Genomic DNA, 25,008 nt, shown 5'->3' with positions numbered 1-25,008 from the left:
ATCGAACTAGGATATATCAGCTCGCCATCCTCTCCCCAGACCACTAGGAGTCGTTCGGTCTTCCTGCCCAGACAACTCTAAAGTCACCACGGCATCAAAGGTATCGAGTAAGTATGTTGCAAGTCAACAGAAGGACAGCCAGCAACAAGATACACAAGCACAGCCAATGATAAGACAACGACAACAGATGGATACCACGCCAAAAAGACCCAGATGATTAGAATATAGCAAAAGAAACAGATTGTCAGTAAGGTACGACACCAACATGACCCGCGATCTTGTGATTTGACTCTGGCCCCTTACACCTATCCATGCTTTATATTCCTGGGGATGCGCGCAACGTATGCTGTATCAAGGTGGTGAGTGGACTCAAACACTAGCCCAACAGTTTCTGCTTACAAGCGCTCTTTCGCCGGCTTACGCACACCCAGAGCAGATCTCCCAGTCCCACTCAGGAAGCGGCTTGCGCCCGCTTACGAGCTGGCTTGGCCCAAATATATATATCTGGTTACATACTGCTGGGGGGCCGATACTCAGATCCTGACTTTGCCATTACCATGTCCGAATCCAGATCGAACGCTATTTTCAGACGGGTATCTGGAAAGGGATAACGCTTGATGTCATATAAAGAAAGGTAAGAAGGGCTCGCCCTTATGACATGGAATTTCCCCGTGCAGCGTGGAAACGTTTTCTTCACAAAGGCAGCAGATATTCGATTTCACCAGACTCCAACCGCGCGTGAGTTGTTGGTCCTGACATACAATGGCACAATCGGCTACGGCTACTCCTCCTTCTGCTTCTGTCGATATGGCTGCTGATCCTAGTGCCGATCCTGGTGGTCCTGGTGGTTTTGGCGGTGCTGGCGGTGGTCCTGCCGCTTCTGGACCACCCGGCCCTACTGGTATCGATCTTACTTCTGCCTCTGTTTCTGATGTTGGTGGTCCCGGCGGTGGTCCCGGTGCCTCCGGTCCCAACGGCATCGATCTCACTTCCGCCTCCGCTTCCGATCTCGGTGGTTTTGGCGCTTCTGGTCCAATTGGTGGTACTGGCTATGGTCAGGGTGATGAGGACGAATACGGCGACGAGGACGAATACGGCGAAGAAGAAGAATACGGCGAAGAGGAAGAATACGGCGGTGGAGGTGGCTACGGCGGTGCAGGTGGCTACGGCAGTGCAGGTGGTGAAGGTGGCTACGGTGAAGCTGGCTACGGCGATGAGGACGAATACGGCGATGACGACGAATACGGCGCTCAGGCCGGCGGTGGCACTCAGGGTGGCTATGGTGCTCCGGCCAGCGGTGGCGCTCCGGGCAGTGGTGGCACTCAGGGCAGCTACGGCGCTCCAGGAAGCGGTGGCACTCCGGCCAGTGGTGGCACTCAGGCCGGCGGTGGCCCTCAGGGTGGCCAAGGAGCTCAGGGCAGCGGTGGCCCTCAGGGCAGTGGTGGCACTCAGGCTGGCGGTGGCGCTCAGGCCGGCGGTCACGCCCCTATCGATTCGCATTACTATGAGGTGCACGGCCCGGCATCAGCATTTGCTGCTGAATTCGATCCTCACATTTGTTCTTATGAGGATCTGTGGCATACATTCGAGCCCACCATGGTGCAGGCCAACGCTCAACATGGGGGGGAGCAATATGTGTCCTTGGTGAGTACAACCAGCCTCGGCATGATTCCATCTACGAGCGGGTGAATCGCTCAGAAGATTGCGGCCGGACATGACATGTGTTTCGGGGCTTCGTTGCTGACTTTGTCGTCAGATTGACCAGGCAATTCAGGAGGTCAGCCAAAAGACCGGCGTCGAGTCATATCTCCTGTTATGTGTCATCATGCAAGAAAGTACGGGGAATTTATTCGTCCAGGTAAGTTTCTTCCATGGAAACCATATGTGGGAACCGAGTCCGACTTTGACTGACCATGTGGCGCGCTGGCATAGACTACCTACGACGCAGACCACGAGCCAACGGGAGGACTTATGCAAACTTCAGGTTGCCAGGGTTTGGCTGCATCGGTAAGCTTTCTCTTTCCGCCTAACCTGTCCCGAAATCCTTGGGAGAAGGAGACGTCTCCCATGCAACACACTGTGTTTGATATCGTCATGACCGAGCTGACGGGATCCCGCGCCTTTTGCGCTCTTTCTCCCGGGCTTCATTTAGACAACAGCACCCACGTTAGAGGATGTCGTCGGCATGCTCGAAATGGGCGCCACTCACCTCCAGGGGTGCTTGACGCAGCAGCACGGCGACATCTATGAGGCCCTACGGGTGTACAACTCGGGGAGCATCGCCGCTAGCGGCGATCTGGGCGACCCTGCAAGTGTTGGCACGCCGGATTATGTCTGCGACGTGGCAAACCGTACACGTAAGTGGTTGTTCCTTGTTGTCGGGCCTGCGTTGGGAAATATTGCACGAGGGACTTGGTCCTTTTTTGTTTTCTCACTAACTTTTTCGTGGCTGTAGATGGCTGGATCAGTGGCGGCAAATCCACGTAGCCTGGTCTGGCTTGAATCGGGGAAAAGGAAGGGGGGGAGGAGGATCGAGACCACGGGAAAGAGTTGCAGGGGAGAAGAGAGGTAATGGTATCTGGAATCAAGTGCATGAGTCGGTTGGAGATTTCACCATCACATTTTGTATGTCTTCTTTGGAGCGCGGCGTTGAGTGGTTACTACATAGAGCTGCAAGGAAAGTACCGAGTTCATATCATCATTTCCACGCAACACGGTCAGGGGAAGAGTGGTGTAGTCTCACTTCTGCGATCCTCTTCCATAAGTCTGTGTCTTTCGTCGAGTGGGACAAAGTAGGGGGCTCGAGAGAGCGGTGGTCGCGTATATATACGGTATATCGATTTGGATGATACGTCTATACCTCGTCTACGAGGTAAGATGAGTAGATAAATAGATGAGTAGAGATACAGGGAGAGTAAGTATGTAGGTATAGCTAGGGCCCTATCCTTGGGTATCAAAGACAGGAAACCAGGACGACGTGCCAGGCCACCCCAAGCCAACGAACAGCTCGGACAGATACCGGATTCTATGTGTCCATATACATGTATAACCGAGGTATAGGCGATATATAGTACAAGGGACGAGGTGTGAGGCGTGAGGTAATGAGGTATGTCAATCGCCATGGTCGCTCGCCATGGTTTCACAATCCTTGAACATTTGACTTTTTTTTTTGCCTTGTTTGTTCATTTCGACTCTGTAAATCTATTCTCTATCATTTGTCACTGCTCATTCCCTCAATTCGCCTTTGCCGTCTTCCTTTCCTTTGCTTGCTTTGTTCGCCTCTCCCGTCTTGAAACTCATGACCTTATCACCTACAGACCACCGACCGGGGGAAATCCATCGCCGTGAAACATTCCTTTTGGCTCGCCTTTCGTCGTGCCGAGTTTCTGCCCCCCCCGGTCCCATGATGTTTTCTTCAAACGCCCTCCTTCTCTTCATACTCTATCACCTGCTCCTTTTCCCGCACCGCCATGGTGTCGTGGTGATGGTCGTGGATGGTGCGCGCCGCGAGCGCCGAGTCGCGCACTTCGGGTTTCGCGAAGATCAGGTCGATCTCTTCGAGCGTCTTGCCCGTCGTCTGTGTAGATTGATAACCCGGCGAGGTCAGAAAGAAAACCAAAAAAAAAGAGTAAATTTGTTGTGGGAGACTTGTATCGTGGATAGAAAATAGAATAGACACAGCAGACACAAGACACAGACACAGACACACAAGGTGGGAGGCAAACGGATAGTGCGATAGCGATAAGACACATACCTCGGGACACATAAAGTACACAAACGGCACGGCGACCGCGCACGACAAGAGCATCCAGATCCAAATCTTCCACCCGACATTTTGGAGCGCGATCCCCCCGGCGAAGACGGTGATGAAGCTGAACAGCCACTCGCCGAACGCGCCAGCCGCGCCGCCGAGGTGGCGAAGTTTGAGCGGTGCAATCTGTCACAAAACATCCAGCGAGGCGCCAAGGTCAGTCAATGTCAATTTCGCAAAGGGGTTTTTCCCTCTCTCTCTCTCTCTCTCTCCCGCGGAGATGAGGAGTCAAGGTCCAGCAGACGTGTGACACGTTCCACGACAAAAAAAAAACTCACCTCAGGTCCATACAACCACGGCACGCCGATCCAGCCGTAGCCAAACACGAAGTTGTAGATAATCACAAACGCCACGGCCGTCCACTGCGTCGCCAGGGTCGGATGTGGCAGGCCGATCATGATCACAAACACGAGCATGCAGAATGTCAAGACGACGGCCGACCATATCAGGATGGGGCGGCGGCCGAAGCGTTCGATCGTGAAGGGGAGCGGGTACGTCCCCAGGGCGAAGCCGGTGTTCATCACCGCGGCGAGCAGTTGGGCGAGGAAAGGCGACAGGCCGACTTGGGAGAAGATGACGGTGGAGTAGTAGACGGACAGGTTGATGCCTATTTTGTGCATTTCCTTGGTTAGCAAAGAAGAAAGATAAAAGTCCACTGTGAAATACCGAGAGGGGGAATAAAACAAACCCATCATTTGCTGGATGGACAGGATCAAGAAGGAGATCCTGATCCGGCGACCGGCGCGGATATCGCTTCGATCCCAAAGGAGATCCAGGAGGTTGAATGTATGCTCGTCTTCCTCTTCGAGTTTGATCGAGGCCAAGATCTCGTCACGCATGGCTTGGACAGCGGGATCTTCCAGCGGGCGGTCGTGCAGCCGCATCAAAATGCTGTCGCCTTCTGCGATGCGCCCTTTGGCGTAGTACCATCTGGGGGTGTCGGGCAGGAAGAACATGCCGATGATGGACACCACGGCGAAGAAGGCTTGGAAGGCGATAGGGAACCGCCACGAGACCTGGTTCGTCATCCGTGTGAATCCCAGTGTCACCCAGTACGCCAGGGCGACGCCGGAGATCAACCAGGCGCACTGCACGCCCACCTCGGGTCCTCGTTCTTTAGATGTGATACTCATCTCGGCCACGTAGGTGGGAACGCTGCAAGAGATGAAGCCGATGCCAAACCCGCAAAGAACACGGCCGACGATGATCTGAGCTACCGACCAAGCAGAGGCTTGGATGCTGGCTCCGATAATGACGAGAGCGTCGCCCGCCAGGATACAGCCTCGTCGTCCCAGAGGCATACCGAGCACGGTGACTGCGAGCGAGCATACTGCGGCTGCCAGTGTGTAGGAGGATGCAATCATGGGGATGACATATGTACCCGTGGGATGGCCCATGGCGTCAAGGAAAGGTTCTGTGGTCTGGACGCCGCCGAGGACGCCAGCATCGTAGCCGTACATGCAGAAGGACTGTTTTTTTCTCTAAGCATGAGTCGACGAGTCTCAGGGTGCGAAATACTTACCAGTGAGCAACACAAGCTCATTATCCGGTAGAGGGCTCGACCCTTGACAGATTTGAGGAACATCATGATAGGCGATTGGGAGGAAGAGACTGGAGGACAATGCTGATGCCGTCTGAAGGCGCCTTATGCTCCTGATATCTATATAGAGAGACATGACTTGGCACATCCTGAATCGCTTTGGGTTGGGTGCCAAGTGGTTGCCCCCATCATCACGGCTGGGCAGTCTGTGATTCGTTCGGTATAGGACCGTGTGGAAAACGCTCCCCCATGGTGCCCCCGCATCGTTGCGGGAAATGAAACCCGGGGAAGTCGATTTTCTCTCATCCGAAGACGTGAGATAAAGTCGGCATTTCATGGGTCGACCGCAATTTCCCGATTGCGTATCCATTCCATCGTGACCCAGACCAGGCTGACTAGGTAAGTCAGACCCTTGCAGCTCTGTGTTTCTGGTTTTTTTTTTTCTCTGACGAGTAAAGTGCCATATCTTTGCATCTTTGCCCCAGTCGTAGATCCATTCCCAGACAGTTATAGGTTCAGGGTGGGTAGTATCGAAAATGTACCTCAGGCAGCAGTGGATCGCAGCTCGTGCTCTGCGCAGACTCGAGTCTGCACCCCTGTCCGGCCTTATGAGGTCGCAGGCCCTGAAGCGAAACTCACTCGTCCTCGGTAGAAGCACCATTCACCAGACAACTCGCACCATGGCGACTGAGAACAAAACCAAGCCCGGAGCCTCCAGCGAAGATACCTACCGGACGAGGACCATCCAGGATCTGATGTCCCTGAAGGGCAGGGTCACTGTCGTCACTGGTAAGTGAGGAGTCGAAACTAAATCGTGCCATACCCCTGAACAACCGTAGGAGGCGCACGGGGCATTGGCTTAGCACTGGCCAGAGGTGCTGCCGAGCTGGGAAGCGATGTCGCCGTTCTTGATATCCTCGAAAAGCCATCTGACGCCTTTCTCGACCTCGAAAACCAATTGGGCGTCAAGGCCAAGTACTATCGGTAGGGTTGCCACCTACTGCCAGGGTCTTGCGGCATTCAGCTGACTGGTGTGTTTCCCAGGACGAGCGTCACGGATCCAGAGGGTATGGCGCGGAGTTTCGATGCGGTGGTGAAGGATTTCGGTCGGATCGATAACTGGTTAGGCCGAGTCGTATTTTTATGGCAAGAGCCCTTGCTAACCATGCTTGCAGCGTCACTGCGGCTGGTATCGTCCATGATAAACCATTCCTTGAGACCACTTGGGATGAAGGCCTCAAGATTCTTCAAGTCAATGTGCGTTTGAATCACGTCCACCTCCGAGGACGAAATCGCTGACTTGACTACGGTTCAGGTGCTAGGCACGATGCTTGCCGCTCAACTGGCTGCCAAACAAATGCAAGCCCAGAAAACTGGGGGGAGTATCGTGATGATAGCATCGGTGACTGCTCAGACTGCTCTGCCAACTCAGAGGCTGAATATTTATGGTGCCTCCAAGGGAGCGGTCAGGACTCTCTGCTTGCAGTTGTCAGTGGAGCTTGGCCCTCTGGGAATTCGGGTCAACACAGTATCCCCTGGTTATATCGCCACCGAGATGACAAAAGGGCTGGTCATCACAAACCCTGGGTTGCTGGAAGTCTTCAAATCTGCACCGCCAATGGGACGAATGGGCGATCGAACTGATCTCAAGGGCGCTGTTGGATATCTCCTTAGCGATGCGGCGGCGTATACGACTGGCGCTGATATCCTTGTTACTGGCGCCGTGCATGCCGGTCAGGTGTAGTACGAGATCATAAAGTAGACTCGTCCTAACCAGAGCTTACTCTGCATTACCCATGGTGTATATCTGCCTGTAGCGACAACTCGTCATTCGGCCCAATCTGTAAGTGATAAGGTAGCTTGAAAACAGGGTTGACGTCGGTTGAGCAGTCGTCTCATGGCTCTTCAGGGAGGTAGTGAGGCAGTTCGAGGTTGGAGTAGCCACTCCAAAACAGAGTCTCGAGGGAAAAGTCGTCGTACGAGGTATCGAAAAAGTTGAACGCGGGGTCGGTCTCGCTCAGGTTGAGGCCAACGTCAGAGCTACCTTGGCTTTGAGGTGACTGGTGTGTCGCCATCAGGTCGCTTTCAGCATTGGTGGGCCGCCGTTTCTTTGCCGGTACAAGTCCAGGCTCATGCACGTCACTCCAAGGATTCTGTCGCTTGACGTTCGACTTTGACCTCCGGAGGAGATCACTCTTGATGCCCATGATGACCTCGAGGGCTCTTGAGGCGCTTTTAAAGGCGAGACCTAATTCGCCCAATGCTTGACAGCAAATCTCTAGGTTCTTCCACGCGCTATTGCTTCGAACCGGATCCGTGGCAGCGCAGGCGGTGAAAACGTGGATCAACGTGGCCGTAAAGACGAGATGGACAGCCTGAACATTGATTCTTCTGAGACTATACAGGCGACGATAGGTCTGAATCAGTTTTGCCATGAAGTTGGCCGAGTTCGTGCAGTGGTTGCGGCCAGTCGCAATTTCAGCCGTGGTGAGGCCCGGTAGAGTCTTGACGGAGGCAAAGAACGGGCGGAATGTGATGATCATGATGCTATGGTATTGCATGCTAAGACGAGTTAGCCGTTAAGAACATAGGTGAACGAGCAAGTCTACTCACTGGAGTTGGAGGACGTGCGGAAGGTATAGATCTCGTTTGTCTAGATTGTTGACGGCGAGGCTGGACGGGAGACTCCTTTGCCAACCCAATAGATTATCACGCATTTGGATCGCAAATTGATACAGCTGCCTGGCGTTCATTGGGCCAGTCTTCGCATCGGGATACCTGTTTGGCGTCAGCGATCCTTTCTGTGCCGCTGGAGGACCATCTTACAGCGTCTCCCTGATAGCGGTCATGTGTGCACATAGTTTCACGTTCCAAACCCCAAGCTCGTCAATTGAGTCTGGCAGCCGAGGCAAATCCAATGCCTCACTGTCATCATAAGGGGACCAGTACCTTTGGATGCGACTTGGGTTGGCTTCTTCCGCAGAGAACTGTACCGTTACATGCCTGTCGTCCAGGGCGACAGGCCTACCGACGTACAAACTCCACATCCTAGTTACCAGTCACTCAACTGCCATGGTCAGTAAGGGACTAGACATAAATACCTGTCGTGAACGAAGACGCCACTCCATACCACCTTTCGGATCATCCCCTCTTCACGCGTGATTAGGCCCGCCTGAACGTACGGTTCCGGATCAAGATGAAGACCCAAGTCAACCGCGAGTCTGACAGCCATTCCTATGTGACCGGGTCAGTGTGGACCAGTTTGGGTGTAGTCGAGGCACATCCTACCACTGTCCAACCAGCCACGAGCATCCCTGGTCAGAGACGCCTCGACGGCGCTAAGGATGGCCAGGGATTGAACTGTCGATAGCGTGGGCGCGTCCATTTCAAGCTCCAGAAGCAATTTGGCTCTGGTGGCAAAAAAGTCCGACAGCGGGTCAGGCAAGTGAGGGTAAGTCCTGGTGGTGAGGGTCGCACCAACAGAACACCTAGAGAGGGTTGTCAGTCAGTTTATGACTGCTAGGACACAGGGTAGCAGCAGTCTAGCGACACCACTCACATCGCGTTGGTCAACACCTCCGAGTACAAGGTGCTGACTTGACCTGTGGCTTTACAAATCATTCGCTCGCGCCAATACACGGACTCATCCACCACATGTATCGAAGGCTCCTCCCACGTGAAGTACAGTCGCAAGAGGTGGTCTTCAAGGCTTTCATCAACAAGGTGACCAACACCCGCTCCGTTGAGTAATTCGGCGCCTTGTTCAGAGGGCGAGCGGAATTTTGACCGAGACAAAGACAAGGGTCCATTATGGAGGATGTGTAGGTTGGACGTCGCCCCGTAAAATCGCAATTGGCCATCCTCGGCAATCTGCAACGAGCCCATCCTGCCGGACAGTTGATCTAGCAGAACGTCTTCACTGTGACTAGGAACGGGTGTTTTGAGGTCGGCATTCGAATCCTCGATCTGAGGCACATCCGGAGCGGAATACAAGTAACCATCCTCGAGAGACTTTCCCGGCATGACTAAAGCATCTTGACCCGGGGGGCCGTCTGCGCCTGGACCTAATTTAGTACATTCATTTCATTTATCAAGCACCGGAAAGCCTCACCAAGCCATTCAGAGACGCCGAAATCAGACTGATCGATGCCCGGGGGAATGCTTTGGGGTGGAGAAGCATCGACAGGCCATGATGATGCGGTCTGACTGTTCGCTGGAATGTTTTGAACATGGAGCGGCGGTGGAGGCGGCACATCGATGCCATGCGTAACGAGTAGCGACTCGAGTTGATGGCAGTAGCTCGTCAGGGCTTGTAATCTCTCCTTGGGAGCGATCTTCCGTTTATCCACGCCATGCTGGAAGACACACTCCTGGGCGTAGAGCACGCAGTTTGAGCAGCGCGGACTGATACCGTCGCACTTGATCTTGCGTTTGCGACAGCCAAGGCAGGCGGTGGTTACATGCTTCCCCTGACGTTTTGGGTGTAGATCCGATGAGCTAGTTTGGGACGACATCAGGCACCTTTCTCCGCTGAAGAGGACGATTGGATATCCGGCTGGACGGCATTTGATTCGATCTGTGCCGTTTGCAGTCTTGTCCTGCGCAGGTTAGCGCTCCATCGGGGGGTGAGCAGTTCGTTTTTCTCAGCGTTATCACTGGGTCGGACTAGGTTGGTATGGGAACGAGGTCTTGACAATGAAACTCGAGGGCGGAGAGGAGAGGGTTTTCGGATGCTGGTGGGAAGAAGAGCGGGAGGAATTGATGGTTAGTTTGGTTGTTAGTTGTTGGTTCGATGCGGGCGGGCGCATCCATGACAATTTTTTTGCGGGGAATCCACCCAAACTCCCCATTGTTCGCAGTTTTACTTGGTACCAACCAGCAGCTCCGGAGCCCGTCAGCTAGGATTGAAGGGGGAATAGCCAGAATAGCGACACCCACTCTGAAATCTTCTCCGTGGAATTAGGTACCTAGGTACTTTGGGGGAGGGCTCCACCATCCAATGCAATGTGCAATTCCCGGGGTATAATGGTCAGTATAATATACACTGTGCTGAAAGAGACCAATCCATTCTCATGCTCATGCTCATCGTCATCTTCATTCACTTCGTTCAATGTGCCCAGGAGGCACGCCGTTCACCCGCGCAGCGGTTTGTCCCCCTGTAACGCTCTCTCGGCCCTCAAATATAGATCTACACAAAGATTCTGAATGGCAACCAGTCCGTCATCTTTGCTGATGTTGCTCAAACGATGCAGGATTTGTAACATATATCTCGAGACGCTGAAGTCTGATACCGAACTCTCATCGAGGGGGTTGAAAATGATATGGGCGAGGACAACCACCATGGCTGAGACGATAGATTCCAGCGACAGCCTGCGAATTATTTTTGTCAGAGTCCATATCTTTGCTGGCAAGGGTCGAATGAGACTCACCAGTTGCAAGCAATATCGTCGCCCGGGATCAACCTCAGCAGGTTGATGAATCTCCGGGCGTCTTTGTGCAAAATTTGCGCCTTTTGTTTCGTCATTCCCTCGATTAGTCCTTGGGCGGAGAACGCATTGTTACTTGCTCGAGGCCCCGGTAACATACGGGCCCAGAAGGCGTATGTAGTCGAAAAATAAGTCGACTCGAGGATGACAACGTGGACTAGATCCGATCGATGCAGAGCCGCACGTAGGTGCTCGGCGTCAAGCTCGAAGATCCAGTTACGTCGCCACTCCTCCAGCCGCGAATTGATTGAGCGCAGCTCGGCATCGCCTGCAGGATCCGAGTTCTGCGCGGTATGCAGCAATGCAAGTTGCTCTCCAAATTCGGCCTGGATCAAAGCAAGCTCCACGTGAAGTCGGAGAATATTGACCTTGAATTCGCCATTGGCGGCGGTGATTTCCCCTGCGGCATCTGGCTCGCCGTCCCTTGGTATTTCAACATTGATCAATCTCGGTGGCAGGTTGGGCAGTCTGCCCGCCCTCATATTCATGTCTACTTCCATAAAATAGGCGACCCAGAAAACGCGCTCTTGCTGGGTTCGATCGACCGCATTGATTGGTTCAGTCCCCTTGGGATCGTTGACCCGAAGATCCTGGACAACCCGTAGGGCGAGGGAGACAAATGTCTGGGCTGGAAATGGCCGTGAGGATGTCGATATCACCACGGCTAAGCCAAGAAAACATTGAGCCAGAAGCAACGAGGGCCGGAGTACCAGTAATTCTGGCACCGTGTCGAGCGATTCCTGCAGATAGATTTCGGCATTCTCCGTATCTTGCGGGACCCCCAGTGGACTCATTGCACGGAGGCGGTGTGCGATTCCAAGAACGACCTTGAGTGCCACCCACTCGATCGGCTTGCCGTTGGCTCTTCCGTTGTAACAGTCCTGAAAGAGGGATGTGATCACCGCGGGGTCGAAGAGTGGGAGTGCTGTGTTAAAATCCACCAGGAATTCCTGCAGGAGGAAGAGGCCGCCTTGCACCGGCGGCAGCGAGCATTTCTTCGCCCCATTATAACGGACTTGAGGGCGAAGCTCCTCATCAGTCGTAGCAAGAGCCGGGGCTGGCATGGCAAATTGTGAGTCGGAGTTTGGGCTCCATGCCTGAGTCACATCAGTCCCCAAAAGGTCCATTTCACCGCCAAGTGATTGTGTAACGTCGGCTGTCATCCTTCGCGGTTGGATGGAGCCAAGCGCTTGTAGCAGTGACTGGCCCGGTGACTGCTGGGTGCTGCTGCCTGCTACTTCTGCCAGGAGCGTATCTGCCACGTATGAGGTTTGTTCAGTCGGGGAGGTGGTCGACGGTAGCGATGACGGGGTCAGAACGTCCACTCGTTCAGCGTGACCGTTCTCTGGGAGCCTCGCCGCGACCGACATCTTGATGAGTTCCTCCAGACTCTTGAGGCGCTCCTCGAGGTTCTCCATCTGTTTCCTGCTCTTTTGTTAGAAACGATGAACTCCTACCACAGGAAGATGCAACAACTTTTTCCGCTTTTCCCGCGGCTTCGTGACATGTGTCATCTGGCACACTGATTTGGACTTCTCGCAGGCTGAGCATCTACCACCTGCCGTCTTCAGATCACATTTCCTCTTTTTCAAGCGGCAAAGATCGCAGGCCTGACACAATCTAGGGTCAGGACCCCCTCCAACCAAAATGGTCTGGATTTCTAGAGAAGCCTCACCTGAGCCATGTTGCCCGCTTTGGGAGGTTGCGTAATTGCTTGGGACATGGTGGATGTCCCCTCAAGGGTCAATGAGAACCCGACTGGTCCGGTTCGGAGCCTTACAGGTGTATATAAGCGTCCCAAGCACAACAGCAATAGAGAATATACTGTTCAACAATATCGGAAATGCACATCCGGGGGTGCCTAGCTCGCGAGGAAGAATTAGACTATCGGAGGATGGTGAGGTCTGGAGTCGAGGACGAGCATTTGAAATGTTCGAAAGAGACCCATGACGTTGGGGCTCATCTTGGAAACAGGCCTCCTGATTGTGTGTTTCTGAGTAATCTGATGCAGGTTTGGATTGTCCAGTCCAATCTTCAGCAATTGCCCCAACGGTATTATCGCGCACCGCTGCGAGGTTCAAGCGCCGACATGGCAGCCCTGCTGACAAACCAACATGGTATCCGGAACTGCGGAGGCTAATTTGCTCCGCAACTCCGACGCATCCGTATCAACTCCATCGGAATGTTGTGGCGCCGAGACCGAGTACGATCACCTCGTGGCCTCCTACCTATTTAGGCAGAAACCGCCGAGAGCGCGTACGGCGTACTCGGTGCCTCGTACTTAGTCAGCCTTGCATCACATTTCATAGCCTCGTCGATGTTTACCGAGGCTGATTCTTCTCCATTTACATAATAGCAGATAGTAGCTGGGAAAGTGGCAGAATACAAAGCCATTAAACAATACTACACACACATCTCTATCCTCTCGAACTTTTCAACGGCTGAGGGACCCTTTGCTATGGTATCAAACATGAATTTTCCTATTGTGGATGTGTGGGCAAATCCCATAGCCCTGGTATGTGTCCATCCCGATCCGATCTGTGCCCAGTCCTTCGCGGCTTCTATTGCTTGATTTGCCATATACAGCGAAAGGCTCCTGACATTGGCTACAGGATGGTGTGCCCGAAGCTCAGCGGCTCTTCCAACAAAGTCATGCCGATCCCGACCTCCTGCGACGTCGACCAACGCCCCAGGAATTGGTCGCCATGATGGACTCAGCAGGTGTCTCACAGATCTGTCTGGCATCGTGGCGGCGGCCCGGCAAGGTGGTTTTCTCTAACGACCAAGTCGCCGAGTTCACCAGAGCATATCCTGATCGAATTTTCGGCCTCGCGTCGGTGGACTTGCTGGACCCTGTAAATGCTGTGAAAGAACTCGAGCATTACGTGGTGAAAGAGGGCTTCAAAGGCTTACGCGTCGTGCCATGGTTATGGGGTCTGCCCCCCACGGATGCTCATTACTGGCCGCTGTTTGTCAAGTGTATCGAGCTTGACATTCCCTTCTGTACCCAAGTTGGACATACTGGTCCTTTGTGTCCGAGTGAAACAGGTCGCCCGATCCCCTACATCGACACCATTGCCCTCAAGTTCCCCCAGCTAAAAATCATATGCGGTCACATAGGATATCCTTGGACGGCCGAAATGGTAGCTGTCGCTTGGAAGCATGAGAACGTCTATATCGATACCAGCGCGTATCTCCCCAAGTACTATCCCCCAGAGCTGATCACTTTTGCCAATACGACTGGACGCAAGAAGGTCATGTTCGGGACCAATTTCCCCCAGCTGACTTGGAACGCTTGTGTTAATAGCGTTGAGAAGCATCTGTTGGCAGAAGGAGGCTTTCGGCGCGAAGTGGTTGCTGAATTCATGGGTGGCAATGCGAGGAGGGTATTTAAGCTAGAGGCGCCGGCGATACAGAAAGCAAAAGCCTCGCTTTGAGATCTCTAGCCAAGAAAATTGTCATCGAGAAAAGCGGTTTGGTCGGTAATCTGTCCGACACAGAGTTGGATCTTCAAAATTCCATTCCGTCAGCCCCAGTAACGCCGTCTTCGTCTCGTTCTCTTTTGACGCGGACCATTTCACTCTTGAGCAGGGATTTGACAAATCCATCGAACAATTCGACATAGGACTTGAGACTGGTCTTTTCCCAGTCATTTAGCTTTCTCATGGTCACGCCGTCCTCGACGTATCCATTTGTCTGCGCGTCAGGGGCGTCGTTGTTGCCGAATTGGTCGACTTCGTTGAGCAGTTCGGTGACCTTGGGTACGGAGAGCGGATCAAAGGTTTCGGCGCGACTCATGTCACCACCGGATGTGATGGGTACGCACACTCGTCCCGTGCCAGGGTGCACGACGAAGGGGCTCTTCAGCAAATGGATCCTCTTCTTGCCGACTTCAACGTCTAGTCTCGGATAGGTATACTCTAGGAGAATGTCCTGTTTGGCTTCAACCAAGGCCTTAGTGTCCAAGGTCTTGCTGATACCAGTCTTGGCCAGAGAATCAATGTCTTCCCACTTTCTGATGCTGGGCCGATCTGGGCTGCTTGACCACTTTTTAACCAGGGCTTCGTTCAGTGCTTTGTCCGGAAGCAATTGGAGGAGTCGGTCTTGCCCTTTCTGAGACAGAAAGGGCTCCTGGTCGATCAAGACCTGTTGGAAGTATGGCTTCAAGATCTCAAGGCTTCGGGCAATGTGGGGATGGAGTGGCCGCTTGAGATTCACTCTCTTGCCACCTTGCACACCTCCCTTCAGCACTTCAAAGTATCCAGTGATCGCTTTGCGCTTGTCGTCGTCCAGTTCTCTGGCTTCTTTGTCGCTGATCCAAGCGTGAACGCCTCGACGTCCAGAATAGATCCAGATGATGTGTTCGAAGCCAAAGTCTTCTCTCAGTGCAACATCGACGACTTTTATCGCCATCGTGGCAAATGACCAGCATTTTGCACAAATATTTGCCTTTTCACAGCATGTGCGGATGTCATCATAGTCTGTCAAATCAATGTCGAAAACAATCTCCTTGCTCAATGGTCTGAACATGGAGCTTTTCTTTAGAGTCTTCCGCTCGCTTGGATTCGTAGTATAAACCGGCCCGATCTCGAACCGGGAAGGGATGTGTCGCAAGATGTCCTTGCGCAACAAGTCCGCAGTAGGGTATGACTGGTATCGCAGATACGCGTCATTCGAAAGGGTCAATGCGAACTCTCGATTCGTGAAATCGGGACCCGGCTTGGGGGAGTGGTTGAGCCACTGGAAAAGGGATCGAAAGGGGAAAAGGCGAGCGTAGAACTGTTTCATTATAATAGGATCTGAATATGACTCCTGCTGTGTAGTCACAGCCGCGCCGAGCGAGTCGGGAGCTGAATGCGGCGGAGAGGAAGGCATGTTCGCTTCACTCGAGGATTGCAAAGCACTCGCGATATCGTCGTCGTCATCGTCAAACAAATCTTCCAACGCCACGGGCCCCTCTTCGGAGGGCTTTGCCATGGCATTGTCCTCACTTCCGTTCACAGACGACGAAGTTGGCGCGTCAGGGAGGTGAATGTCCTCATCCTGCGAAGCCGGCTGCTGTGGTGGTGAAGAATCGCCCTCCATTTTGATGCCCATATTGACCACTTGTCGAAAGAAAGTGGACTTTGCACAGGTTGACAATACCTTTGTGGTTACAATATTTCGTCAGATCAGATCAGCGCGTCTGAATGAACATGAAGGCGACGCGTCTACGCGGTCGTGTCACCAATATCCAACCAAGTCACGTGAGCTCGCGTTTCCAACGTGATGTGTAGCATCTCGAAACTAGCCCCGCCGTACGAGACACATGGCCCACGGAACTGCTATTCGTACTGAGACCAGATAGACGGCAATACCGAGTACCGAGTACAATTCAACGCATATACGACATTTATGGAGTGAAAAGTAGGATGTCTCCAGCGTCATAGTATAGAGTATAGTTCCCCCATGAAAATCGATTTCGATCGTCCTAATCTAACCACCCAAAATATCGTCAAGGCCCTCGTGGCACATGCCGGCGTCCCAAAGGGCCGGATATGGCGGAGAAACGAAAAACGAGGTTATTGTACATCAAGGCAAATTCTCCTTCACTTCATTGGCATCTGAAAACGGTCCCGCATCATGCTTGACCAGTTCCGGCCGTAGGGTCGGGCTGCTCACGTTCATGTGTTCGGGATTCCGGGCACGTTTGATGGCGTCCTCGATTGCGGCACTCAAGGTGGCACTGCCGGTATGCCGATGTGTAGGGCCCGGGGACGGACCTCCTTTAGACCCCTCCAAAGGCAAAATAGCGCTCACCGACGATGACCTCGCCGAGTGGTTGGCTGCGAAGGGCTGCTTGGGAATCACCAAGGGTGATATTGGAGACTCGTCGAGGACAGTGAGGGGAGTTGAAGTCGCGGGTGAAGGAACCACTTCCTTTTCATCCACGAAGAACGGAATGCTCTCCTTTGAGCTTGTAGCCGTACTGCTCTTTCGTGAGGCTTCTTTCGCCAGATTTGCCAGTGTAGGTACCCTGGTCGCCGAGCTGGCTTTCTTGACTTCGATAGGTCGCGCAGTGACGTTTCTCGCGACGATAGAGCTGTTGCTACTTCCTAATTTGGGCATTTGTGGGACTTGGGGTATCTGTGGCGTTCTCGCACTTGGGGTTGACGAGTTTCCTGGAGTGTTCGCACCGGACTTAACACTCACAACGTTGGCTTGCGCTCGGAAGGCCTGTTGAGCCGGTATAGGTGGAACAACAGCATCACTACGGTAAATCGTCGTCGCCACGCTTGCTCGAGCCAAGCTCGGGGCAAGGCTTATTCGCGGGTCGATGGAAGAAGTGTCGGACCAGGTAGAATCTCTCAAATCTTTCGGCATGAAGAAATGCTGCTCCAGCTGGGGTGACCCGTTGGCAGAGTTGGAGGCAATGCCTCCGGGGATCGAAGGAACCGGTGGAATGAATCCTGGTGAGTCTGGGGGGGACCGGACAGTTACTCCTGGAATGTAGGCAATCTGGATGACATTCGAAGCTCGAGTTAGGACAGTAGAGGCGATCGAGTGAGCAGACCTAGTGGATTGGCGGTTGGCTCGATGGAGCGTGGATTGATCTCTCTTTTCTGGAGGATCCCAAGCCAGAGCGCGTCGTTTCTTGCGCATTCGGTACCTATAAATCACATAGGCAATGACTGCCAGTAGGATCACACCTCCGACCACTCCGCCAACGATTGGGCCGACAGGTGTAGACTTTTTGGGTGATGATTGTCCAGGCAGAGAACCAATTTTGACACAGGTTGTAGACGCGCACGAGTCACACGACTGAGCACTTAAAGAGCAAGTCTCATCCACGCCGCATGCCGGGCAGCTGGGAGGATCAGGGGGGCACTGGACGCATCGACGAAATAAGTGGTGTGCAGAGGATTCGAAAACTTCACTCGAATGTTAGCCGAATTCAGATCCTCATCTCTGGGTATGCATACGGCCATTCGACGCCATCGCGGCGCCGCTCTTCTTGTAGCTTCAATCGTCTACTCCTCACAACCGTAGAGTCCACCGGATCAATTACACCTGTCGAACTCAGGTGTATTAATCTCGTCTCAAACCCCTCCTCGTGTCTCGTGAGAGCTCTGCGGTCGTAACGTCGTCGGCTTACAACCCTTCTGATAAGTTCGCAGTGAGGCAAGGTTCGAGAATGCGATAGTGAAAAGATTATGATAAAGAGCCCAATGACTGTGGATCAACCACGAGTTCTTGTTGTGCCGAAAAAGAGAAGATTCCGTGGACGAAAGGAAGTGACTGGACCGTGCCGGGAGCGGTGACCAAACAAGAGACAAAAGAATGTGGGACGAGACAACGTCTCGACAAAAAGCCAAAATCCAACGTGGAAAAGACTGAATTGAAGTAAGTATGAAGCTGTTTGCAGGATTGCAGGGCGCTCAGTGCGAAGGGATGGAGAGGAATCGAAAAACAATCGCAGCTGAGTTGGACCGGCAGTCTCGACCCTCCAGCCAGCAAAGTGGTGGTGGAGAGGATGGGTACAGCCAAAGGCGACGAGCGAACAGGGACGGGCAAATGGGCATTGATGTGCTCCGGGAACTCAAGGTGATGGTGAGCGAGTGGGAGATGAAGGGGCATTGTACGCGAAGCCTACAGTGGTGGACCACGAATGCGGTTGGCTCACAGGCCGCACTGAAGGAAAGCTTGGTGCGCCTACGGACTGCCTAATGCCTGTAATGGGAAAAGCGCCGCCCGCAAAATCTCTCCTTCAAACAAGCTGCCCGCAAGGGTTTTCACTTGTACTAATCTGAAGAGTTGTTGAAATCTCCTGACCCGACCTGGTCCTTGTTCCAATCAGAAGGCATAGAGGAGTTTACGAGGAGCTTCAGGTCAACCACGAACAGCATCTCATCGAAACCCACGACGGGGTTCGAATCATCGACGGGAGGTGGGCTCACCCAGTGCTCATGTGAGCCCAAATGATGAATTGTTTGCCCAGAAGCATGCAAAGGCATATTTGACCCCTTGTGGAATGATCAGCTACCGAAAAGGTTCCAGCAGACTTCTAGTAACACATTAATAGTTTCATCATCACCCACACTGCAAAGTACTCAAGAGACCCTCGTGCCTTTTTTCCTGCCTTCAGATGACGGTACCACATGAATGTCGTCTTTGTATGAAGAGGAAGAACAAAAAAACATTGCTCCCCTTCCACTCATTTCGGAGATGGCCTGAAAATCCGCAGGGAATAGGGGCGGAGATGACTGTTGGGCAGCTCTGTCTGGTACAACATTTGCAATGTCAATTCGGCCTCAGCACGTTTGAAGTCACCACGTCTGAAGTGGAATGGAACGTGTCTCTGCGCAGAATACAGCATATGTCTCCAATTCCTCGGTGCAGTAATGGTGCTGTGTGTCCCAACTTGTGTAAGGGTTGCCACCTGTGGCGCAGGACCTCACTCAGGCAGATCTAAATATGGGTACATACCTTTTAAGTCAAGGTCTTACGGTGTGGCGCTTCCTTGCGAACGATGTGAGAGTCAGCCAGATCCATTGAGAATTGGCCGCACACAACGTTGTTGTCATGTCCTAATCTTTTGGTCATCTGGCAAGTCGACTGGAATAGAAGTCGACAATCAATCTGTCCTGAATGCCACGCATGCGGCGAATTATCCCATCCCGTCCAGCCTGTCGAATACTTTCAGGAGGCACTCCAGCAGAAACTGCGGGGGAGTAGAATTTAGCCCAAGCCGTGGAGGACGCCACCATCGTCTGCACGGGCGAACTCTCCGATACCAAAGACACTGGCAGGCTGGATCCACTGTTTCGTTCCCGGTGTTTCATAGTTGAGATCCAGAGATACGATCTGCGTTTGGTTGCGCAGTCCCTCAAGGAGTGCACTCTCGCTGTGCACCAGGTACAGAGTGATGGCTGTCTGATTACAATCCACGACTAAGGGGGGACTCTACTCATCCTTCTATCAAGGATCATAAGCAGACAGGCAATACGGCCAGGGTGCGGCTGAAAGTCTTCTGTCGCTGGGCATCAGATGGGGATTCGCCAGCCCAGGGATCGCAAGCAACCAGTTAAGCGAAGGCTCAACAGGCTGAGACTGGCCTCCAGTAGTAGGTGGCTTGGTAGCCACCCGCCAGCAGTAGTGCAATGCCTGTCGTCAGCGCTTTGTTCCCATTTCCTTGCGCCTTTAGCCGGATTCGCTTCTCTCAGCTCAGGGGACTTTGAACCCTGCCCAAAAAAGGGCTGAGCTGCGTCTTCAGCAGGCTGTGTGGGCGTGTGTGCAACCAAGTGTTCAGAAAACCAAGAAAACTGAAACAACACCTCTCGGTCCCCGTGGTTTACAGGTCATTTTTCAATCATCACCATCTTCTTCTTGTAAAGATCCTAATTCGATTGCAGTTGACCCTTCTTGGTCCTGCTCTCTTTGTCCTCTCCTTTGAGATCCGCCGATTTGACTTTCTTTGCCCGCTTTCGTCTCCGCATCTATATCACCTAATTCATCACCCTGCACTCCCTCTGACAGGCTGTATCAGCCATCAGTGGTCTCCCCTAGTTGCAGCAACTCCTGCCCTCTGACCGGCCCTGGCGGCTGTCAGTCTGTCAGTAAAATCTCACACCTACTCACTGAACCAGTGACCTGTCTGCCATACCACGTATCTCACCCGGTGGGATAACCATAACAACTGCGGTGGTGCCGGGTCTCAGCCCTCGAACCGCCTTTTCTAGCACAACACCACATTTCCTTTCCACCCATTCTTCAACTTCAGCGCCATGGCGAGCCAATATCCGGGTGGCTATGACAACGGCCATCAACTCAGTGACATCCCCCCTGGAAATGTACGTGGATCGAGCCTGACCCCCTTGTGAAACGAGCTGAACTGACCCTTTGCGTAGGCTTACCGACCCAATGAACATCATTCAGACGACGAAGCAGAGCATTCTTTGCTACACCAGAACGCTGCGTATCAGTCGCAATACGATGACCCCCATTCCCGCCCGTTGACGCCAGGACAGGAATCGATCTACACCCTGAATGAGACGTATGTAGGAGGAGACAAGTCACAAGCCCCAGTCACAGGATACAACCCTCAGCACACTCAGGCGTATGGGGGAGGCTATGGCTTGAGCAATACGCAGGCCGGGTTTCCTACCCCGGGTTATCCTGATCCGACTGAGCGCAGCAATTCTACGGAGGCATGGAAGCAACGACAAGCTCCTGGCTTCGGCACAGTCAAACGCTACGCTACAAGAAAAGTCAAGGTCGTCAACAGCGTGCTGAGTATCGACTATCCGGTGCCCAGTGCCATCCAGAACGCAATTCAGTCCAAATACCGGACCGACCTCGAGGGTGGGAGCGAGGAGTTTACCCACATGCGCTACACGGCTGCTACCTGCGATCCCGATGATTTTACCCTAAAGAACGGCTACAACCTTCGTCCCGCCATGTACAACCGGCACACCGAGCTCCTCATCGCAATCACGGCCTACAACGAAGACAAGGTCTTGACAGCCCGCACATTGCACGGAGTGATGCAGAATATCCGCGACATCGTCAACCTCAAGAAATCCGAGTTCTGGAACAAAGGCGGACCGGCCTGGCAGAAGATCGTCGTATGTATCATCTTCGATGGCATCGACCCTTGCGACAAGAACACCTTGGACGTTCTTGCGACCGTTGGTGTGTATCAAGATGGGGTCATGAAGAAGGACGTCGATGGCAAGGAGACTGTGGTCCATCTCTTCGAATATACAACCCAGCTTTCTGTGACAGCGAATCAACAGCTCATTCGGCCGAGCGACAATGACCCAACGTCGTTGCCCCCAGTGCAGATGATGTTCTGTCTAAAGCAGAAGAACAGCAAGAAGATCAACTCCCACCGATGGTTGTTCAACGCGTTTGGCCGCATCCTCAACCCGGAGATCTGTATTCTTCTAGATGCCGGCACTAAGCCCGGCTCGAAGGCTATCATGGCTCTGTGGGAGGCGTTCTATAACGACAAGGATCTCGGAGGTGCTTGCGGTGAAATCCACGCTATGTTGGGTCGCGGGGGTGTTTTTGGACGAAAGCTCTTGAACCCTCTGGTCGCCGCGCAGAACTTTGAATACAAGATCAGTAACATCTTGGACAAACCATTGGAGAGCTCTTTTGGCTACGTCAGTGTGCTCCCCGGTGCGTTCTCAGCATATCGTTTCCGAGCGATCATGGGTCGTCCCCTGGAGCAGTATTTCCACGGCGATCACACCCTGTCGAAGCGGCTGGGAAAGAAGGGTATCGAAGGCATGAATATCTTCAAGAAGAACATGTTCTTGGCCGAGGATCGTATCCTGTGTTTTGAACTGGTCGCTAAGGCAGGTTCGAAATGGCATCTGACCTACGTCAAGGCCTCCAAAGCCGAAACCGACGTGCCTGAAGGAGCGGCAGAATTCATCGGCCAACGTCGACGTTGGCTCAACGGTTCCTTTGCCGCCTCCATCTACTCGCTTATGCACTTCTCCCGTATGTACAAATCCGGCCACAACATCATCCGAATGCTCTTCTTCCACATTCAAATGATCTACAACATTGTGTCGGTTATCCTTTCCTGGTTCTCTCTCGCGGCTTTCTGGCTCACCACCAAAATTCTCATGGATCTGGTGGGTCAACCCAGCAGTAACAACAACAACAAAGCTTTCCCGTTCGGCAACAGTGCGACACCAATCATCAACACTGTGCTGCAATACGCTTATCTGGCCTTCCTGCTCTTGCAATTTATCCTGGCCTTGGGTAACCGTCCCAAGGGCTCCAAGGTTGCATACATCATCTCGTTCTGCGTCTTCGCCATCATCCAGCTCTACGTGATCGTCCTGTCCATGTATCTGGTGGTCAAAGCATTCACTTCGAAAGATGGCACTGATATTGTCACTAACGAGGGGGCTAACGAATTCCTCAAATCCTTCTTCGCCTCGACCGGACCTGGTATCGTCATCATCGCGCTGGCGGCTACATTCGGGTTGTATTTCGTGGCTTCGTTCATGTATCTGGATCCTTGGCACATGTTCACCTCGTTTTTCCAGTACCTGCTCCTCATGCCGTCCTTCATCAATATCCTCATGATCTACGCCTTTAGCAACTGGCACGACGTCTCGTGGGGAACCAAAGGTTCGGACAAGGCGGACGTGCTACCTTCGGCCCAAACCAAGAAAGACGAAAAGGGCAAGGCGACGGTTGTGGAAGAAGTGGACCGACCGCAAGCCGACATTGACTCTCAATTCGAGGCTACAGTGCGGCGTGCTTTGGCGCCGTACGTGCCACCTGAGGAAAAGGAAGACAAAACGCTGGAAGATTCGTACAAGAACTTCAGAACTCGACTGGTGGCGACATGGATCTTTTCGAATGCCTTGCTCTCGGTTGTCATTACTAGTGACAGCGTCGACAACTTTGGGTTTACTGTAAGTATCTTGACATATGTCGGTGATTCCCACTGCTAACTTCTCCCACAGTCTAGAGCAACGAGCCGAAGCAACCACTTTTTCCAAGCGCTCTTGTGGACCACGGCAGCTCTTTCCGTTGTGCGCTTCACCGGGTGCTGCTGGTTCCTTGGCAGGACCGGTCTGCTTTGCTGTTTCAATAGAAGATAGTCGTCCCTCCCAGTGTGTTAGATATAGTCAGGTCTAGATCACAGTTAGCATTGAAGGGAGAAGCTTAGGCTTATTTCCGATGTCGGTCTCCTTTGGGGCTGAAGTTGGTGAAGACACAGTTCCTGTCGGATTTAGCAGCGGACTCACAATAAAATGGTGTTGGGGTTTGGATTAAATACATGTATCGAGTAAAAGTATGGCGTTTATTACATTTGACTGGTCCTCCAAGGAGGCGAGGCTGTGGATGCCACCTGCGTCATGTGAGCACAGCCAGATTCCCATACATGATCCGAGCAAGTGGCACTTCGACCGCAGGGGCCTCCCCCTCTGACTTTCCGGACTTTCAAATCGTGATAACCATCTACATTATTTACATTATCTGTGAATTTCTCTTTCGTGGATTTCTTCACACTGCCGATATCCCATTGTCCTGCCTCCGCTGTCCAGCACCCGTTCACGGAAGGAGACACGAGAACGCCGAGTTTCAGGCTGCGCCCTGCCCTCTTTGTTCCTCTTCCCGATCCGACTGACACGCCCGCCTCCGTCAACCACTCCCCGCCCTCCACGCTCTCTGGCCTGATTCACAGAGTTCTTTAGAGATACACATCGATCGAGCTGTTGTGTCACCCCGTGGTGACGACCGACTGACAAGATGATGAAAATATGGTCAATGGTAGGAGCGGTTCCCAGTGCCTATAGCTAATCACTGATGGCAATGTGCAGAAACAACAGCAACAAAAGGATGAACAGGCACAAGGAGTGACGCAGAAGAAGAAGAAGGTCACAGCCGCTCAACTTCGCGTGCAAAAAGGTGAACGGTTTCCCCTGTCTGGCTGGAGAGGCGTCTAATGCAGTTTCTCGCAGATCTAAGTGAATTGTCCCTCGGGTCGACCATGAAGACGACATTTCCCAACCCCGACGACATTCTGAACTTTACTCTCACGATCGAACCAGATGAAGGCATGTACAAGGGTGGTAGCTTCGTGTTCAACTTTGCCATCAACCAGAACTTCCCGCACGATCCGCCGAAGGTCAAGTGTACCCAGAAGATCTATCATCCAAACATCGACCTAGATGGAAACGTCTGCTTGAATATTCTAAGAGAGGATTGGAAGCCGGTATTGAATTTAAATGCCGTCATCGTGGGCATGCAGGTAAACTCTCCATTCAATGTCGAGCGTCACGGGTTGCAGCTAACTCGCTGAACAGTTTCTCTTCCTCGAGCCCAATGCGTCCGATCCGCTCAACAAGGAAGCGGCTGAAGATCTCCGAAACAACCGAGAGGGTTTCCGGCGGAATGCAAGGACGGCGATGGGAGGCGGGTCTGTGAAAGGGCAGACTTATGATCGAGTATTGCGGTGATACCAGTGAGGTCTGGGAAGGGTCGACATGATGACTGAAATGATTGAACGACAAGTCGAAGACAAGATATTTAGGTTGCGAGCTTCACTCAAAGGTTGCGGTCGAGTCTTGGTAAGGCAAGAGGCGTTGAAGGGGGGCCACATGGCTGATCAGCTATGCACAGCGTGTTTTGTCATGAAGCCGGAGTCAATTTCGAGT

General features: G+C 52.9%; 8 protein-coding genes across 8 annotated transcripts; 4 read left to right on the top strand and 4 right to left on the bottom strand.

Moving 5' to 3' along the window:
• Nucleotides 1–762: 762 nt before the first annotated feature.
• AYO21_05960 (hypothetical protein) lies at nt 763–2,487 on the top strand (the record flags this gene model as incomplete). The annotated part of the gene is made up of 4 exons (XM_022655926.1): nt 763–1,644; nt 1,757–1,858; nt 2,153–2,357; nt 2,456–2,487. The coding sequence occupies 4 exons, from the start codon at nt 763–765 to the stop codon at nt 2,485–2,487; spliced, it is 1,221 nt and encodes a 406-aa protein (XP_022511846.1).
• Nucleotides 2,488–3,415: 928 nt separating this feature from the next.
• On the bottom strand, nt 3,416–5,399 carry AYO21_05959 (hypothetical protein; the record flags this gene model as incomplete). Its single annotated transcript, XM_022655925.1, has 5 exons — nt 3,416–3,577; nt 3,755–3,937; nt 4,090–4,418; nt 4,500–5,280; nt 5,334–5,399. 5 exons carry the CDS (start codon nt 5,397–5,399, stop codon nt 3,416–3,418), a joined length of 1,521 nt encoding a protein of 506 aa, XP_022511845.1.
• A 632-nt stretch (nt 5,400–6,031) lies between these two features.
• AYO21_05958 (hypothetical protein) lies at nt 6,032–7,095 on the top strand (the record flags this gene model as incomplete). The annotated part of the gene is made up of 5 exons (XM_022655924.1): nt 6,032–6,140; nt 6,191–6,335; nt 6,396–6,473; nt 6,527–6,608; nt 6,667–7,095. The coding sequence occupies 5 exons, from the start codon at nt 6,032–6,034 to the stop codon at nt 7,093–7,095; spliced, it is 843 nt and encodes a 280-aa protein (XP_022511844.1).
• A 151-nt stretch (nt 7,096–7,246) lies between these two features.
• AYO21_05957 (hypothetical protein) lies at nt 7,247–12,255 on the bottom strand (the record flags this gene model as incomplete). The annotated part of the gene is made up of 9 exons (XM_022655923.1): nt 7,247–7,913; nt 7,965–8,129; nt 8,178–8,399; nt 8,453–8,585; nt 8,640–8,839; nt 8,911–9,409; nt 9,463–9,820; nt 10,544–10,721; nt 10,781–12,255. The coding sequence occupies 9 exons, from the start codon at nt 12,253–12,255 to the stop codon at nt 7,247–7,249; spliced, it is 3,897 nt and encodes a 1,298-aa protein (XP_022511843.1).
• A 1,052-nt stretch (nt 12,256–13,307) lies between these two features.
• Nucleotides 13,308–14,274, top strand: AYO21_05956 (hypothetical protein; the record flags this gene model as incomplete). The annotated part of the gene is made up of 2 exons (XM_022655922.1): nt 13,308–13,352; nt 13,450–14,274. The coding sequence occupies 2 exons, from the start codon at nt 13,308–13,310 to the stop codon at nt 14,272–14,274; spliced, it is 870 nt and encodes a 289-aa protein (XP_022511842.1).
• A 73-nt stretch (nt 14,275–14,347) lies between these two features.
• Nucleotides 14,348–15,934, bottom strand: AYO21_05955 (hypothetical protein; the record flags this gene model as incomplete). Its single annotated transcript, XM_022655921.1, has 1 exon — nt 14,348–15,934. The coding sequence occupies one exon, from the start codon at nt 15,932–15,934 to the stop codon at nt 14,348–14,350; it is 1,587 nt and encodes a 528-aa protein (XP_022511841.1).
• Nucleotides 15,935–16,408: 474 nt separating this feature from the next.
• Nucleotides 16,409–17,479, bottom strand: AYO21_05954 (hypothetical protein; the record flags this gene model as incomplete). Its single annotated transcript, XM_022655920.1, has 1 exon — nt 16,409–17,479. One exon carries the CDS (start codon nt 17,477–17,479, stop codon nt 16,409–16,411), a length of 1,071 nt encoding a protein of 356 aa, XP_022511840.1.
• A 3,122-nt stretch (nt 17,480–20,601) lies between these two features.
• On the top strand, nt 20,602–24,810 carry AYO21_05953 (chitin synthase 3; the record flags this gene model as incomplete). The annotated part of the gene is made up of 6 exons (XM_022655919.1): nt 20,602–20,667; nt 20,725–23,259; nt 23,311–23,379; nt 24,172–24,259; nt 24,313–24,602; nt 24,658–24,810. 6 exons carry the CDS (start codon nt 20,602–20,604, stop codon nt 24,808–24,810), a joined length of 3,201 nt encoding a protein of 1,066 aa, XP_022511839.1.
• Nucleotides 24,811–25,008: the final 198 nt, after the last annotated feature.

The sequence above is a fragment of the Fonsecaea monophora genome, assembly GCF_001642475.1.
Source record: "Fonsecaea monophora strain CBS 269.37 chromosome Unknown Scaff39, whole genome shotgun sequence".
Lineage (NCBI taxonomy): Eukaryota > Fungi > Ascomycota > Eurotiomycetes > Chaetothyriales > Herpotrichiellaceae > Fonsecaea > Fonsecaea monophora.
Note: the sequence above shows the minus strand (reverse complement) of the source record. Positions and strands in the feature narration are given on the sequence as shown.